The 18,378-nt window shown below is 36.4% G+C and overlaps 1 protein-coding gene across 1 annotated transcript; it reads left to right on the top strand.

Moving 5' to 3' along the window:
* The first annotated feature begins 43 nt into the window (after positions 1 to 43).
* LOC104912716 (von Willebrand factor-like) lies at positions 44 to 17,799 on the top strand. The gene is made up of 6 exons (XM_010716973.2): positions 44 to 226; positions 3,379 to 3,422; positions 7,271 to 7,448; positions 13,656 to 13,876; positions 14,847 to 15,039; positions 15,671 to 17,799. Exons 1-6 carry the CDS (start codon positions 184 to 186, stop codon positions 16,036 to 16,038), a joined length of 1,047 nt encoding a protein of 348 aa, XP_010715275.1. The 5' UTR covers positions 44 to 183; the 3' UTR covers positions 16,039 to 17,799.
* Positions 17,800 to 18,378: the final 579 nt, after the last annotated feature.

Below are 18,378 nucleotides of genomic sequence, written 5' to 3'. Positions count from 1 at the left end.
GAGGGGGGGGGGAAGAGAAATCTGCATTATCCACTGAAAATCTTTTATTATCTTATCTTAGAGGTGTCCCTGTTTCCTATTGGAATTGGTAATGGGTATGATGAACAACAACTCAGGACTTTGACTGGGCCATCAGCTGTTAATAGAATCACGAAACTCCAGAATTTTGAAGACTTATCCACTATGGTCACATTAAATAGTGAATTTATCAATAAAGTGTGCATGGGTAAGTCCAGTATAATTGTGGCTTTGTAATTTGAGCAAAAACAGAAGTCAAAACACAATAAGCAACAAAAGAGCTACAATGTGCTGAAATGTTTCTACCTATTTCAATGAGTGTAACTTTCACTTAATTTCAGGCAAGAATCCAATGATTTTTCCTGAGAGAGAACACAGACTAGATCTCCTTTGATAATGTTTCAATGACAGTCTTAAAAAATGCTAACCTATGTCACCACCATCACTTAAGTGGAAAACTGAATTTGAGGCCTTTCAGCATGTATCCAACTTCTATTCCAGTTAATGAATTCTCTGCAAGTTTTTGTATCATCTCCTTAATAACGATGACTGATCTCTAACTGAAGGACACCAAAAAAACTCAACTGGTCTTAAATGAATGGGACATGCTTCAAAGTGTTGTATCCAGTTCTGGGCTCCCCAGTACAAAAAAAAAAAAAAAAAAAAAAAAGAGAGGGATCTCCTGGAAAAGGTCCAGCGGAGGGCAATGAAGACAAAAAAAGGGCCTGGAGCACCTCTCCTATGAGGAATGGCTGAGCAACCTGGGTCTGTTCAGCCTTGAGAAAAAAAGACTGAGAGGGGATCTGATAGATGTCTATAAATATCTAAAGTGTGGGAGATAAAAGAACACGGTCAGACTCTTTTCAGCAATGTGTGGCGACAGAACAAGGGGAAATGGCCACAAATAGGAACATAGGAAGTTCCACACAAATGTGTGTAAGAACCTCTTCTCGGTAAGGGTGATGGATCACTGGAACAGGCTACCGAGGGGGGTTGTGGATTCTCCTTCTCTGAAGATATTCATGACTCACCTGGATGCCTACCTGCACAACCTGGTCTAAGGAGCCTGCTTTGGCAGCAGGGTTAGACTAGATGATCTCTAGAGGTCCCTTCCAGCCCCTACAAGTCTGATTCTGTGACTCAAAATGTTAAAAGCTAGTTGTGAGTAAAGATTTCAAATAACATTCTTTTCTGCACAGATCTAAGCTTTGGTATCTGTCTGTCTACAAAGAATTTAAGCAATGTGTAAGAAAAGGAAGAGTAAGAAAGACTTAACTGTTTCTGGAGAAAAACAAACAAACTACTACTGTAGTGTACGGAAAAGGAAAGAAGTGTAAAATATTTTGAAATATTAAAATATTAATATATTATAAATTAATTCATGTATTTGTAGATAGTTCTGCTAAGAAAATTCACCTAACAAATTTCATTTCAACTCTTGCCGTTATTTTACTTGTTTTGCCTCCTTGGTCTGTGTATATATAGGTATTTATTTCTCCTGTTTTATTATTACATCCATCACAATAGCATCTATGTAACCTCTCTGCAAGCCAGTGTCTCATTGTGTTAGTCATTGCAGAGGTTTTTACCAGCTTTAGTAGTGCTTATGTCTCCATTAAAATAACAGAGCCAAATACTTCCAGGAGGAAGTTGCAGGTTATGCACAGTTCAGCTTTGAGATATCCAATTAATCTCCACTGGGATAACTTCTGGCATTTTAAAACCTCTCCAGAGCATCAAACAGCTGCCATTTTCTCTATTTTCTTTTAAATAAGCTTTTGAAGAACCGCTTCCTCTCCTCACAGTTTAAAATATCTGATGTTCTTACCCTAAATTACATTGATACAGGATGAGGAGCAGGAATTTGAAACCAGTAGCTATTTTCTTATTACAATATGGACTATAATCTACATGTGGAAGCTTCATTTAATTATAAAAGCACATCCAGCTTTTCTAACAAACAAATTGTATGATAAAAAATTTGGATATAAATCTGAGAAATCTGGCTCTTTCTGTTGATAGTAAAACCATCTTTATTGAGTGTGAAATGATTACCTTTTTTTTCCTTTTCTTTTTTTTTTTTTTTCCCTTTATTTAATCTTATTTAATTTTCTTATAGTCCATAAAGTAATACTGTCCCTTCTGGACTCATATAGTCAAATTTCTTGTACAGAGAGTCCTGTTTTTTTGTTGTTGTTGTTGTTGTTTTTTGTTTGTAATGGAAGCGTACCAAGAATAATACCATTAAAATATTGAAAAGACTTCCCAAATGCTTTCAAAATGTATTAGTTGTCCTGGAAAAGCGTATATAAGGTATATATGCTAGCATAATTCAGTAATGCATAAAGAATTTTCTAGTCAGTGCTTTAATTTCCTGTTGCATGCTCATCCCATAGCACTTATGTATTATTCCACTTAACTTCAGGTGTGTTATGAAAGCACATAAGCATGGAAACTATAATTTGGAAGCAAGTTTGTGAACATCTAAATGGCTATAGAAAAAAATTACACATAACAGTATTATCTGAATGTAATAAAACTGAAAGTATTCTTAGTACAGTTATTCTCATATTTATACTAGTTGCACATTTATACTAGTTGTTGACACTTCGCTTCAGGTTACTCTCTGTATTTTTCTTTCTGCACTGAATAAATGTGCCTGTGTGGAAATTCTTATTACCTATTAATTAGTAGAAATACTTTTGATTCAGCAAAAATAAGGCTGGAGCCTTCCTTAGAGTTTAAGCTATGATCTTTAAAGTACCATATAGGCAGAAATCTATGTCAATACAAGGAAAAATTACAGTCTAAGTGGTTCAATACCTGTTGTTCACAGGCTATTTTCAGGACCAACGCCATTAAGGTAAAGCTAGCAGTAGGAAAGTATACTCATTCTTTGACTTTCTCTTGTACATTTTGGGCAAATGCCTGTGATCTTCAGATGGGAAACTCAGACAGAGATTTCACAGCTGAGTTCAGAAATACTTCCTACAGTCTGTAGGGGAACTGTTAGGCCACAACTTGAACAGGTTGATTGAGCACCTGGTGAAGGGGGTGTGGCTGGCCTAGTGAGCACATACAAATTGTTTGCACCTGTGGCTGCTTGTTGAAAAGTAGTGGTGCATAACCAAAGAGCTCTTTCACCTGTTGGTGAATTCTACTCTTTTTTTCTGTATGTGACTGTTGACCTACCTGTGAATGCTTTGCCTGGTATCACATAGAACCTGTCACAAGCAATTCTGCTGCTTTGTGATCAGAATGTATTCTAATTCACACTTTAATTAAATAGTCTATGTTTTGACCTTTATTAAGCTTTGATAAGGGAGTAAGATTGATAAAAGATGTTTGTTTCTTTTTCAGACCTTGTCAGAGAATGTATAGATGAGGATGGAAACAAAAAGAAAGTAAGTTTATTGCTTGTGGCATCCACGTGGTTTTCAAGTTACACAGTTCATGCAGGATGATGAATACCTGAATAGGTGTTCTGAAACAAGAAGTATTGGCTAATATTAAGGTTTTCTTTCTGAGAATAATTTTTGAGGAAGAAAATGGTGGCTTTTGAACTGACAGGAGGTTTTTATACACACTAAGGAGAGTTAATCCAAGAACACCTGATCTTGCAGTATGTTGAATGTGATTGAAGGCAGTGTAGAGCCAAAGTATTATGTCTGCCTTCCCTGAAAAAATAAAAATGTATCTCTATCACCTGGTAAGAACTTCTAGGAAAACTATATGTGCCCAAAAAGTATTTGTATAGGGGAAGGTAACATTACTGTCCAGACTTCTAGAAAGTGCAAGTACTTCCTCCCTATGGAAATTTCATTGGAAGATAATTATTATGAGATAATTTTCTCTCTAGAAAAATCCATGCCTTCTTAAGGCATTTCTGAATTGAAATCAGAGTTCTTCATATTTGTTTATGTAAAATCTTCTATTAATCCTGAGAAAATTATCAGAAATTTTAGAAAAATTGCCTGCTCTTTTGAAAGTGATCCTCTACAGGAAATGATGTAATATTACAAATGATTCAGATCTCAGGTGAGATACCAAAGTTATTGAGTCTAGATTTTGCTTCAGACATTCTAAAATGTAATCGTGAGCTTGTTACAACCTTGTATATTTTAGTAAGGGTCAGTTATGAGTTCTACTCTGATTTATTTTGAAATTTCAATACATTAGAAGTATCTTGATTTTTTTTTCTCCTTTAAATGACTGTAAGGAGGGGTGTGGCTAATAAGGAAATGCTTTTGAACTACTTATACACAGGAAATATGTCAGTTGCTCCAAAAGCAATGCCTCCTATTTATTTCCATGGAAACTACAACACATACAAAGAGCATGATTATACTATATGATAGAGCAAATTCTTAGCCATAGAATGCTATTTCTCAACGTAGTCACCACCGTTAGCTATGCATTTTCACCAGCAATGAACAGAAGCCTGCATGTTGAGCTTGTAAAAATCCGTACCGGCAGAGCTGACCAACTGCTGCTGTCACTGCTGTTAAAACATGTCATCGATACCTCACTGTACTAACATCCACTGTTAGATCTCCATAAAATGTTCAGCAAGTGTTGATGAATGTCAGTAGGTGCAATTTTTACCACATGGAGGAATTCAATTTCATACCTTTGCATCATATTCTTCATATGCCAGACACTATTTGTCAGTTTGTCCTGCTGCCATTTGTCACACGGCAACAAAATTTAATGAAATATTGTCATGAAAATTCAACCTGCACTGCCATACCACTGACATCTGCCTCCGATACCGTGGGCCAACGTAATAAAATCAGAGGCATTACTTTGAATCTATTTAAGTTTTTGGTATTCATGCCCTGTGGTGAGTTCAAATAGCTCTAAATACAAGATGTATAGAGAGCCACTCTTTTAATATGATTTGAACTTGGTGCATGACCGAATATGAGAATGATTATGATTTTTTAAAATGTAGTTTATTCTTTTTGGTACTCTTCCTTTGATGCTTTTAAATAGGATTGCAAGTGGCAACTGAAGCATTAATGTTTGTCTTGTAGTATCTCAAAATATTGTCTTGTAGTATCTTATTATGAAGAATCTGTTTAGCTATCTTCTGATGGATTAGCAGTTAAGATTAGATGGTTCTAGTGGTCTTTCCAACTGTAATGATTCTGATTCTATGCTTTCTAGCAATAGTAATCGCGTTCCTAAACTAGTGATTGCCAAAACAAAACTTTTCTAGTATTACTCAGTATTTAGTTTAAGAGAAAAACAACCAACCAGCAAAAACCTTGACTTAATCAAAAGCTGGCAAATGATAAATCCAGTGAAGGCACATGACTCTTTTCTATGGATCTGCAGCAATAGAAAGAGTGTGCACATCTATATTCATATGTTCAGAGCTCCTTCAAAGAGGAAGTCTGAGTCTTCCTCTGGCCCATCTGTTTCAGCAGATTTCTACTTACCTAGTCAGGTTTTGCTTTCCTTCTATTCTACTTCTACTTCTATGATTTCATACTGATTGGGATTTAGGACCTTTTTCTCTTCAAAACCCCTAAGTTTTCGTCTGCACTAGAACTCTTGATTTTGTTTGGATCCCTCAATTGATATTTTCATTTTAATGTGGTGTGCTTTGCTGGACGAGAAGTCCAGCACTTAGATGTTTTTCAGTTGATGTACTATAAAAGTCTGAAATAAGAAAAAAGAAATTAAATACATATGGAAGCCAGATAATCCTTTGCCAGTCTTGCACACCTGTATATGTAACCTTCCAGGTGCCCTACTTTCACTGAGTTGTAGGCAAAGCCATAATAATTTAAAAAAGCATTCAGTTTCTTCCTATATAAATATTTTTTTTCCATACTTAAAGTTCCTTACATTTCTTTTTCACAGCACCCTCTAGGTTCACAAGCCTGAAAAGTATTAAGTCACTTTCAGGCCAACTTCCCTTCCCAAATCCTGAAACATAAGAAGCCTTCGCAGTCATTCAAGTCATATTTAATGTGTGGTGTTATGGATGCAAATCTGACAGTTATCTTTTAGACCTGATGGTATGGAGTAGCTCAAAGATACAGAGCATGACTTTTATGCCACTGTTCTTGGTTTGTGCAACAGTGAAGAATTGATTGTCTGCAAAATTGTGAAGAACCTATTAATTATGGTTTATCTACCTAGGTACTGCATCACTTTGTTCTTCTCTTTAATGGGAAGGGGAAATAAACTCGAGGAAAGAATGGTTGATAACTTGATTCATTAGCAATCATTTTTTACTTACAGACGTATTTCTGCTTGTGTTTATCAAGAAATGCACAGAACTATTGTCTCACTTTTAACTTTTGAACTCATCTCTGTAGAGATTGGGTAGGTCTGGAAAGGGCTGTTTCCCATACTTGATGGTGCTTTTGGGAGTGCAAACCACAAGAACGAACGAACAATTTAATTTAAAATTTGTTGAGGTTGTTTATAGCCTTTTGAGGCCTGTGAGACCTCAGCCTTTTGCAAATATGAGTCTTGAGCTAGTTCAGGTTGTGATTACATCTATTTCTCTGTCATTTAGTAGTAAGTAATCCCACTGCCTTAAAATTTACACTATTCTAAAGGACAGTCTTCTAAAGAAGATGAGGATGTGTTGTTAATTGTTTTTAATTTTATAATAATGTATATGTATCTAATAGCATTAGTCTAGTAAATAAACAATTTCTCTATGGGAAGGAATTTCTTTAAAGTTTGGGAGCTGTGGATAAAATCACTAGAATATTCCATGCCTCCATGTGCTAAATACTGTTAATTCTTGCTGTGCCATGAGCAACCTGTTCTCAGAGCTCTAAAGTAATTTTGCAACATATGAAAACTAGAGGCATTGGCATTTAAAGAAGTGCCAAAGGGAATTATTTATTGATTATATTATCCGTGAATGCTATAGGGTGGTTAAACTAAAAATAGATGTAGTACCAGATAATTCATTCTGTTATGGCAAAACACCTCCTCTTCTAGACTATTATCTTTTGCTTGGAATTTCAAAAGTCTGTTTCCTATAGTGGTGCTACATTTAACTCTCTCTTGCTCATAAAGTCCTTAATACACTTTATTCTATTATTTAGTTATTCAAAGCTTATTTGAGTAGCACTACTATAGCTGTTATTTTTTGTGCTAGCTGGAGATTGTAGATTGCAGTGTGGTAGAAGGCAAATTTTGTATTTTTCTCCCTTCAACACCCCTCAAGCCCCCAGTGATGTTCTTTTCAATAGTTAAATATTAATGTCTCTTTATCCAGCCTGGTGACAAATGGACATTACTAGATCAGTGCCACACTGTGACGTGCTTCCCAGGTGATTACACAGTTTTGGAGAGTCACCAAATCAATTGTGAGAGGATGCCAAAACCTGCGTGTCACAGCAATCTTCCAGCTGTTAAGGTTGAAGAGACTTGTGGCTGCCGATGGATGTGTCCGTGTGAGTATCTATTTTTGCATGCATGTCTCCCCTTGTCATCACTTGAAATATTTATCAGAAAGGTAATGCTGAATTCACTGAGGATAAGGTTGCATTTCTACAGTCCAGTCATACACGCTATTATAGCTAAAATTTGTAAAAATATCAGAATGGAACCTCGAGGTGTTTCCTATAGCATTTTCAACCTGTTCAGAGCCTGAATTTGTCCAGTTTGTTGAATTTCACTGGCCTTGAGGTGGTAAGAGAAGTGCATAATTCAACATAATTCTTAAAACTGGGTTTGTATTTCAAGTCATAGGATTACTTTTTAAAGTAAATCAGAACCCTCAGAATGTATCAGAATATATACACCTTCTCTTTATAATGCATGACCTCAATTTAAAATATCCGCTGCAGAACTGAGTGTTTTAAGAACAATTCCTAGTTCATTGTCTTATTCAGAAATAACATAGTTGTTTTGATATAAATACTTGAAAAGAAAATATTTTAGTTGAAACATCTTAATTATAGAGTTTTAAAGACAGTCCTAGCGATACCTACCTATAGAAACTGCATCTTTCCTGATCTTCTTGATCCCGAGTGTGTTAATACCAATATGAAAACATTACTCTTGGCATTGAAATCATGTATTCTTAAAGAATTTCTGATGGTTTGAAATTAAAATTGACATTTGTGTCATTAGTCAGTTGTTATGTAGAGGTCTGTAGTTCACTTGAGATTGCTGCTGCTTAACAGAAGCTAATGTTTGTGTAGCTCTTTATTAATTTAATGGACCACAATTTAATTTCCCAAGATGATACACCTTCTGATACTACTTAGTGCAACTAGGTTGATGATACTGTGTCATTAATGCCAACATCTGCAATAGATCAAAAACTCACAACAATTTGTAAGATTTACAGATGAGATAGCAGGGAGATTACTGGGACGTCAGAATTTCAGAATTTCTTCGTTGTTACTGGTGGAGTTTGGCTAGGCAGTCTGTTCTGCAGGAGCATAGCAATGTGTGTTTTGTTGACTGGAATTGAGTGAGGTAGTTATTTAGACAGTTAGTGCCATTTCAACCAGTTGTTTGACAGTGCAGCAACAGAAGTTGTTTCTTCTACTTTAATTGTGTAAAAATTGCTGTTAATGTAGTCTCATATAATTATGTAATGATTTGGTTTGGAAAGGACCTTAAGGACCTTCTAGTTCCAACCTTCTGCTAGATCAGGTTGCCCAGGTTGCTATCCAAGCACCTTAACACTTGCAGGGATCAGGCATCCTCAGTTTCTCTGGGCGACTTGATCCAGTGCTTCACCACCCTTATGGTGAAGAATTTCTTCTTAACTTCTACCATTTTTTAGTTTAAAACTGATATTCCTTGTCCCATCACTCCCTAATCAAGAATTTTGTTCCCATCTTTCTTATAGTATCCATTTAGGTACTGAAAGGCCACAATAAGGTCTTCCCAGAGCCTTTTCCTCTCTAGACTAAATAATACCAACTTTCTCTGCCTGTCTTCACAGGAGAGATGCAACAATTTGAGGAGGAAAGTTAATTTACTACATATGATATTAGAATGGAAGACAACACAATATAGTACAGTATAATTGGAATTGAAGCTAATAAATCAATGAGAGAGTGTCCAAAAAACTTAAGGCCTTGCTCTAATGCTGAAACTGAGATGGATAGGGAACACAAACAGCAGATGACCAGAAAGAAAAGAGGAATATCTATGAATTGCATGACAAAATGAATGACAAAACATTTGTGTCTTTCCCTCTAAATGGAAAATGGAAACAGAACAGTGAAAGTCTTCTGTAATATGTAGTTCTTCTTGTCTTCTGAGAACCAGGTACTTGGAAATGTCAACAGTCCATGGAACTGGAGCATTAACTCTTTAGCTTCCAGTGTGCTATATGTTATTATGTACAATAACAATAACAAACGTCATAAAGCTATGACATTCCACCCCTTACTCAACATCACTAAATTATACTTGATATACACATAAATAAACAATAACTAACATGCATTAAACACACACACACATATATATACATACATGGAATTACTGACTGCACTCCTCCAACATCAAATTCCCTTGTGGTACACATTCAACATCCTCATTTTTCTGTATCACCCATCAAGTGGACACAGGTCCCTGAGCAAACACAGTTCCATGGAGAGATTTGGCCTTTCCAGAAGCTGGAAAGACCCAAACCACTTTTCCCAACATGCTCTTTACATTATCTCCCTCTACAGTATGTAGGGAGCTGGATTGGGTAGGAACATTGTGATTGATAGATCCGTGAGTGTTGACCAACCAGGTGTCTTCTCCCAAATGCTTCTTCTACTGCTTTAGTGTTCCACTATACATTGCTTGAAACATAGTTTTAAACAACTCATTGTATCATTCAATTCTACCTGAAGATAGTGAATGACAAGGATATGATAAATACACTCAATGCCATGATCTTTGGCCCACGTATCTACAAGAGAATTTTTGTAATGAGTCCCATTATCTGACTCAATTCTTTCTGGAGTGCCGTGTCACCACAGGACTTGTTTCTTGAGATTGAGTATGCTATTTTGGGTGGTAGCATGGGATACTGGATATGTTTCAAGCCACCCAGTGGTTACCTGCATGGTGGTAAGCACATCAAAGGTTTGTGGCAAGATGATATAATCAACCTTATCTATCAGTTTAAAGCCTGTCTGTCCCTGAAGAAACCATAGCTTGAGAAATTGAAATGCCCCATTTTTAATCACCATTCTTTTTCTTATTTCTTCTTCTTCTCTTCTTATTTAATTATTTTCATATATTTCGGGAAAAAAAAAAAAAACGGAAAATTTATTGCAAAAATATCTGATGTATCTGTATCTGATCCCTGGAATATTGGCAAATGCTATTGCAAATAAGTATTTGGAAATCTGTTTTTATTATGTCATAAAAGTGAACAGAAAGAATTAGGAACAGGAGTTACACCATAAAGCTGCTTGCTTGCTGAACTAGTTCAAGATATTACAGCAACATGATGTGCAATGTGTGATTCATATCTCTTGGATATTTGTGGACTATGTTTAAATGGATTGCATACTTTTGTGCTATAGAATACTTATGAGAAGTTTGAAAGGATTCCTCTTATCCCTAGAATTATTTTTAGATGTTCAAGAGTAAAAAAGATTGAGAAATCTTTTTTATTGCCAACTTGTTTACTTGTTTTACTATTGTTTATTCAAGAATATTTATAAGTTCAGAGCTGTTTTTCCTGGGAAATTGTCATGGTTTTGGCTGGGATAGAGTTAATTTTCTTCAGAGAGGTTTATATGTTTCTGTGTTTTGAGTTTAGGGTGAAAACAGTGGTTGTAACACCGATGTTTTTAATTACAATAGAGCACTGCTTATACAGAGCAAAGGATGTTTCAGCTTTTTTGTACTGCCCTGCAATTGAGGAGGAAGAGGATAGGATGGGTAGGCTGCTTTTGCTTCTGCCCTTTGCATTGCTCCAGAAGCTGAGAGGATACAAAGCTAGAAGAGCTGAACCAGACTGGACAAGAGAATGTCACATGGTGTCATGCTCAGCAATAAAAGCTGGGGTCAAGAAGGAGGAAGAGGGAGGGCATCTGCAGTGATGATGTTTGTGTTCCTAAAAAAATATTATGGATGGTGAGCACCTAGCATGGGGCACTAAGGTTTCAAGATGATAACAGATTTATCTAATTGTAGCGTGGAGTTGCTAGACCAAATTTATAAATGTTATAGATGTTCAGATGATAATTGTTAGGCTCCTGTGGTTGTCATGGGGCTTTCTTGCCTTCTTGTATGTTAGAGTTCTGTGTTTATTAGTGGCTGCTTTTGCTTCTGCCCTTTGCTTTGCTCTTTACCATCTTGCTTTGTTGTGCCTGTGAACATTCTTATAACAGCTGTCACCATCAACCTGGGCTGGCAGATGGCTAAGGCATTGTTGCTGTCTCTGTGCTGCTTTTCTGGACAGACTGGAACTCCAGACTGGACTTGAGTCAGAGGACGTTGACCTATGGATGAGTCCACGTCGAGCATGTACACCTTAAAGCATCTGTAGCCACAGATAAATTCATTCCAGAGCAAGCACATCTTGAAGCATCTGTGGCCAGGGAGTAGTCTGTGTCACAGCAAGTACATCTTGCAGTGTCCATGTCCATGCCCATTGATAAGGCCATGCCAGAATACCTCAAAACAATTGTATTTGTGGATAAAACCAAGACATAGAAGGTGTCTGAGGGGACATCTGGAGGGACCACTGAGGGGACTGTGACCAATGGAAAAGGCCATGCCAGAGCAGGTACACCTCAAAGTGTCCATAGGTAAATCCTTGCTGCAGCAGAGCATATCTCTGAACAGACTGTTCATATATGATATGAATATAATATAATATAGTAATGATATATAATATAATATGAATATAATATAATAATAAATAAACCCACACCAGAACAAGTAGGCATCAAAGCAACTGTGACAGTGCGTAAGTCCATGGTACTGTAGGTAGGACCTCTGAAGAAATTATGGCTCATGGATAAAGATGTACTGGAGCAGTTAGACCTCTTCAGGGCTGTGGCCAATGGATAAAAGGCTAGAGCAGGGGCAAGTGGAGGAGTTCATTGCAAAGTGAAACCCTATGGCCTTGTCCAAGAGGACAAGAAGAGGACAAGTAGAGACTGTAATGGATATGTCTTTAAACTGTAATCCATGGTTGAATTGCATGTTATAGCAAGTACTATAGCAGGAAGTCTTTGCCACTGGCCAGGCCAGGGGCAAGGGTAGGAATTGTTATGTTATGATCTGTACCCTGGTCCAAAGGAGCTGGGGGTAGACATTGTGATGGATATAATGTTGAATTTTTGTAAGTCATGATCTGAGTTGCACATTATAGGAAGTCCTATAGCAGGAACCACTTTAACCAAGAGAGGATGAGCCTCGCAACGAGCTGTATAAGTGCAGCAGTGACCTGACCTTTGCTGGCTTTGATTTCCTGTAATGCCAAAGAACATCACCTTTCCTACCCTAGATGACCTTCATTATAGATAGAAGCTAAATTATGGACTTAAAGAACTCAGTGGACACTTTATAGACTTAGCCCATAAATTATGGGAAAGATATCTGTGTATTAAGTGAAGAGTGCTGATTAATAAAGATGTACAAGCAATGACCAAAGTGCTATGGAGTCACTTTCAGAGTGATGCTATCTGTCTTCCAAAGAAAGTACTACATGTGATGAGCCTTGAAAGGGGCTGAACACTTGCATGCTGATGGAAAGTAGTGAATGAATTCCTCGTCTTGCTTTGTTTGTATGTATGGCTTTTTTCTTTATGTAGTAAACTGTCTTTATATATCAATTCATGTGTTGTCTCATTTTTACCTTTCCAATTTTCTCCCTATCCTTCCTGAGGAGAGTGAAAGAGCAGCTGGGTGGTTCTTGGCCTTCTGTTGGGATTAAACAAAACAGAAATCAAGTTTGAAGGTCAAGGAACACAAAACAGATTGCTCTCAGCTGACAATACCAAAAAAAACTTTGAGTTCTTAACGGTAGCTTTTTCCTACATACTTAGTAGTGATGACTTTTCCTGCCCTTGTAGTCTTTAAGCAAAAGAACTGAGTTTGAATCATTCTTTTGTTTGGGTCTTGTTTAGATGCTTGTGGTATTATAATCTTTATTCTTCAGTCTGTGAAGAAAGAGTGTTTCTAACCTAATATCTACAACACTAGCCCATCAGTTGGCCATTAGTTGATCCTGTGTGCATTGTTTCTCCTCTCTTTTCCTCTGTTTTCCATCTGAAAAAAAAAATATATATATCCTTTTGAGTCCTTTTATGACATGCTTGATGAAATGAAATAGTATGTTTGAAACAAACAGTTTACTGAATAAAATGCAATGTCATAATAATGACACAGTTAAATTAGTCAAATATGATTGCAGCCTTTCTAAAAATAGGAGATGCATTTTCCTTGCTTTTATTTTTCAAATTAAATTTATTAGCAGATCGCATTCAATGTGAGGGAGCTTCATTCTATTTTTGTTGTACTAATTTGTGCGGGTGATACTTTATAAATAATTTATTATAGGTTAATAGCTATTATGATTAAAGTGATTTATTAAATTTATATGCTTATAATGATTGTGAAGAAATAGTCTAATTTGAAAGAAAATGCATGCTTACGTGTCGTTATTTGTTGATTTACAGGTGTCTGTATGGGAAGTTCATCTCGACATATTGTGACTTTTGATGGGCTTAATTTTAAGCTCACCAGCAATTGCTCCTACACCTTGTTTCAGGATATACAACATGATGTTGAAGTTCTTCTCCATGAAGGACCATGCAGAGCTATACCAAAGATGAACTGTATGGATGCTATTGAAGTGAAACATCGTGGTGTATCCATTCAGCTCTTCAGTAATATGACAGTAAGCAAAAGTCAATTAAGTTATCTGTGCATTCTCTGCTCATACTGTGGAGTTTTAGGTTAGGAGAACAGATTTATTTCCTCTATCCAGTTTCTGCTCCCCTTGCAACCTGTTCTTAGTTGTCTTAGCAAATGCCTCATTTAAACTTCCTAATGTATTCTAAATTCACATAATAAACCTGTCATTGTTTCTCCTCTTGTTTTCCCCATTGTGCTGGGGTGACAGTGTTTTCCAGATACTTCTGTCAGATAGGCAGTAATTAGGACATACTACACTCTGATTTTCCGTTGTTGGTAGAGGTCCTCTATGCAATTTTATCAATTAGTGAGTGGGAGAGCAGTCCCATTTTTTAAAACCTACACAAGTTTGTGGCTACCTGAAGAATTAAGGAGTCAGTTCTTACCTTGCTTGCTGGTGTTCCCAGTCTCAGAAGAAAGGCCAGCTAAGAGTTATGTATTGCATTTCTTTTATAGGTAATTCAAATACTGTATTCAATAATGTATTCAAATTATGTATGAAACATTTGCAGTCTCTGAGTTCCTCAGACATACAGGAATCAACTAACCTGAAAAGGTGACCTCATCTAACTCATGCAATAAAATAAGATTGACCAAAACACTTTTAGTCAGTCTAGTATGGTACTGAATAGCCTTGACTTTCACTAATGTCACAACAGTGCTCAGGATCTCAATGCAGCATTTTAGCTTCATGGCATTAGGACACTGGTCTGTGTATCTGTTATGCTGTAGGAATGCACTCATATGGAAAAATGCTGAAGAAGTTGTCCATGTAATGCACAAAATGTAAGACAAGTATTTCTGTGCGTTCTTAGATTCAGTGGAAAGTTTCAGCATGCAAAATTAACTCTTGTGACCAGATTCAGTCAAAATGTGATTCAACTATGATTAGGTTGGATTGATCTTAAGTGCTTGTCACAATTGATGTGATCATTTTGCCTTTTTAAAAACAGGTGACTGTTGATGGTGAAAGCATTCATATTCCCTACTCTAGCAGTTTGTTTGAAGTCACTGTCTATGGAGCAATCATGCATGAAATCAAGTTCTCCCATCTTTGCCATAATCTCACATTTACTCCAAGAAATAATGAATTTATTCTTAAACTTAATCCAAAGAGCTTTTCTTCAGAAACACAAGGGCTTTGTGGTAAGTTAGAAAGTTAGTGACTTTAACAGCTTTCTAATCAGATTTGAGCTATTATTAATGCTGAAATTTGTACAGTCCTGAGCCTTGCAAACTATCTCATCCAGGCAGTCCACTGTTGGCACATTGTTAATCTGTATTGTTTTTTCTACTATGACTATTAGTGTAATAGCTCACTGATTCCCAGTAAGACCTTAAAAAGATCAAGACTAGGAATCTGTCATGTTTTACTTTTATCTTACGTTATCTGTTCCAGATTTTTTTTAAATGAGGTTTTAAATATAGCTTTTTGTGTATATGCAAGAGCACACTGTGATGTGAGTCCCATCCTGTGCTTGGAGGTAAGGTGAAGGGCTTGTGGGGAATATTTCTGCCTGGGAAAGTCAATTCTGGAGTATCTTCTACAACAAGTTAGACATCTATGGCATAATCTGTGCCTCTTGTATTTCAGAAACAAAAATCAGGATAATTAAGGTTACTCTGATAACTGCTATAACTAATATCACTGATTCATCTTCTCCTTGGAGTTTATTGAGCAGCCCCAACAAGCTCAGTCCTCAGCCTGTTTTCTCTAGGTTTGTTTTACTGCTGACTATATTCAGACTGTTTATTTTCCTTTTACTCGCCCTCCTAGGAGTATGTGACCAGAACCATGCCAATGACTTCATGTTACGTGATGGCACAGTTACTGCTAACAGTGAGGCATTTATTCGAGAATGGACAGTGAAAGAGATGGGGAAGGTCTGTGAAATCCAGAGAGAAGATGACGAGTGCTCTGAGCGTGCCATCAGTCATTGCCACCTTCTGCTCTCTGATCAGTTTTCAGCATGCCACAGGATAATACCCCCAGACATGTTCTATGATGCCTGTGAAGAGAGCAGCTGCTATGAGGAAGAAGCCTGTGAGATGATAACTTCTTATGCTCACATCTGCAGAGAAAATGGGATCTGCATAGACTGGAGAACACCTGAGTTCTGTCGTAAGGGGTTTTCCATATACTAAAACTGGTACAGAAACTGCCTGATTTAGTGCAACATTACTTTTTGAATATCATGTAATGAGGCAGATCAAGTTTTCATGTATAAGTGGTATTAAAGATCTGTAGCTGGCTCATCATCTACTAAGTTGCATGTTATGGAAAAAGTGTTTCTTATAACATGCTAACTAGTGAAATACAGGGCACTTATGCAAGGCTGGACGAATAACCTATGAAAAAAATGCAGCCATGTGATAGTATCTGACTTCACAGCACACTGTCATGGGGTCATGTTTGAATTGCCCTCATTTTCCTGGTTACTTGCAGATATAATTGATTTGATACAGACATTACAGGATCTGAGCAAGACAGGCAGGGAAGCTAATAATTTGTGCTGGTGGAATTCCTTCCCAGCCTGTTAACCTTTTTTTTTTTTTTTGTTTGTGCCGATTGCACAAAATTAGACTTTTCCGAATTTTGTTTTTGAACATATTTGTATGAGCAATAGTCTTTGGGAATTCCCCATGTTTCAACCAAAGCCTGAGGCTTTCAGGCTTTCAGGCTTTGGTGGATTTTTAAGCTTCCACTGTACTTAAAAAATGGGGAAATAGCTATGAACTGTGGTGTCTTCTATCTACACTGCCCAAGCTATCTTTAAGTTGCTTTGCAAATCTGGTTCTCCTTCTCTCTGTGTTTTACTTCTCTATTGAAGGAGAAGAGTTTAAATGTTATGAGAAAACAGTGTAGCAGGATGCTGGCCTTGCAAATGCCCAGAGCCTAATAGAGGTAGTAGTAGTAAACTCATCCAGTTGTTGTTTCATATACTTACTTCTCAAAATTCTTATAGGCCCAAGAAATTCTGCCCTGTTTTCTGTTTTTTTTTTTTCTTTTCTTTCCTGAAAGCCCTATTATGAAGGATCTGCCAAAAAAGTACCCTGTATATTAAATGACTCTTGAGGTGGCATATTCTATGCTCATAGAATTATGCTGTTAATCTGTAGCAATTATTGCTGGCATTTAGATATTCACTTGCAGCATTTCTGGCATTTAATGGACCTGGAATGCATATATGTCTAGATTGAGAGACATTTTCTCTCCCAGCTAGTCCAGCATACAGTGTCTTCATATCCCATTTGTTTTTTGCATCTGATTTTTGTAGGTATGTGTAATCATTTTTTTTTTTTTTATGGCCTTGTTTCCCTTCCTTTTTGTTCCCAGATGTTTTTACTTCAGAATTAGAAAGCTAGCACCTTGAATGCATGATACCACAAAATCTCAGTACATATTTTGGTTTGGTTTGAGATCAGATTGAGGGAATTATGGAATATATTGTCAAGAATGTGAAATTGGCCCGTACATCCAATTAATTTCTCTAATCTCTTTCTAGAATAGGTTATTGAACAACATATTACTGTTTCATACTGGTTCTTTTAAGAAACAAAACTCTGTTTGAAATATCGACCAAGTAGAATATTGCCTGTAATTTTCCAAACTTAGTGCTTTGTAAGATTTTACAAATTGTGATGTCCAAGTACTTTAATAGCTCTGTAACCTTCAAATTTCCATCTTTCTTATACAGCATATACCAGAATAGACAAAGAATTGCCAATTTTAATGATACTTGTGTAAAGAAGATGTTAGTGGCCTAAGAATAGTATCATCTTTTTACTTCAAGTAAAATTAAAATTGCTAATTACAAGGATGTTGTACAGGGTACATTAATGATTAAACAGTGCAACCTAAATTCTCAAACACTACATATTTAATAAAAATGGCATGGTTCTGGAGAAGCTTGGTTTATTTCTTTTTCACCTTCCAGAGAATCCCTGTCATTTTTGTAGTCTCTAGATTTTTCACTATGGACTTATAATTGTTTATTTTATTCTGATGAGCTTGAACTTTCTGTAGAGCCTCACAGATTATTTGACCTCTGTGAAGGAATATCTACTAGGAATGGCTACTGTAATTCAAAGATAAAATAGCCATGTCTCTTTGAAATGTGATTTCATGGGTTTATAGAAAACTGGCGACTTTTCACAGATGTTTTTTTTTTTTCTTTTAACTGTTCTTTTCCCTGTTTGAAGGAAGAAATTATGTTTTAATGGAGTCAGCTCAGAATACAGTATCGAAGCATGATTATAATATCCTCACATAGGTTATAATTTGAGTTGAATGAAATGATTTGAAGCTCATTTGGCAGAAGAATTACTCTTCTAATCATTAGATTTTCAGCCTTATTTTTCCTTTCTTCTAGTATCCAGTCTCTTTTTTTTTTTTTTTTTTATTTTTTTTTTTTTTACACTAGAATCAAGAAACACTGAAATAGCTTGCTGGAGTGAGTGGCTTGTTGAAATACAATTTTATGA

The sequence above is a fragment of the Meleagris gallopavo genome, chromosome 1 (assembly GCF_000146605.3).
Source record: "Meleagris gallopavo isolate NT-WF06-2002-E0010 breed Aviagen turkey brand Nicholas breeding stock chromosome 1, Turkey_5.1, whole genome shotgun sequence".
Lineage (NCBI taxonomy): Eukaryota > Metazoa > Chordata > Aves > Galliformes > Phasianidae > Meleagris > Meleagris gallopavo.
Note: the sequence above shows the minus strand (reverse complement) of the source record. Positions and strands in the feature narration are given on the sequence as shown.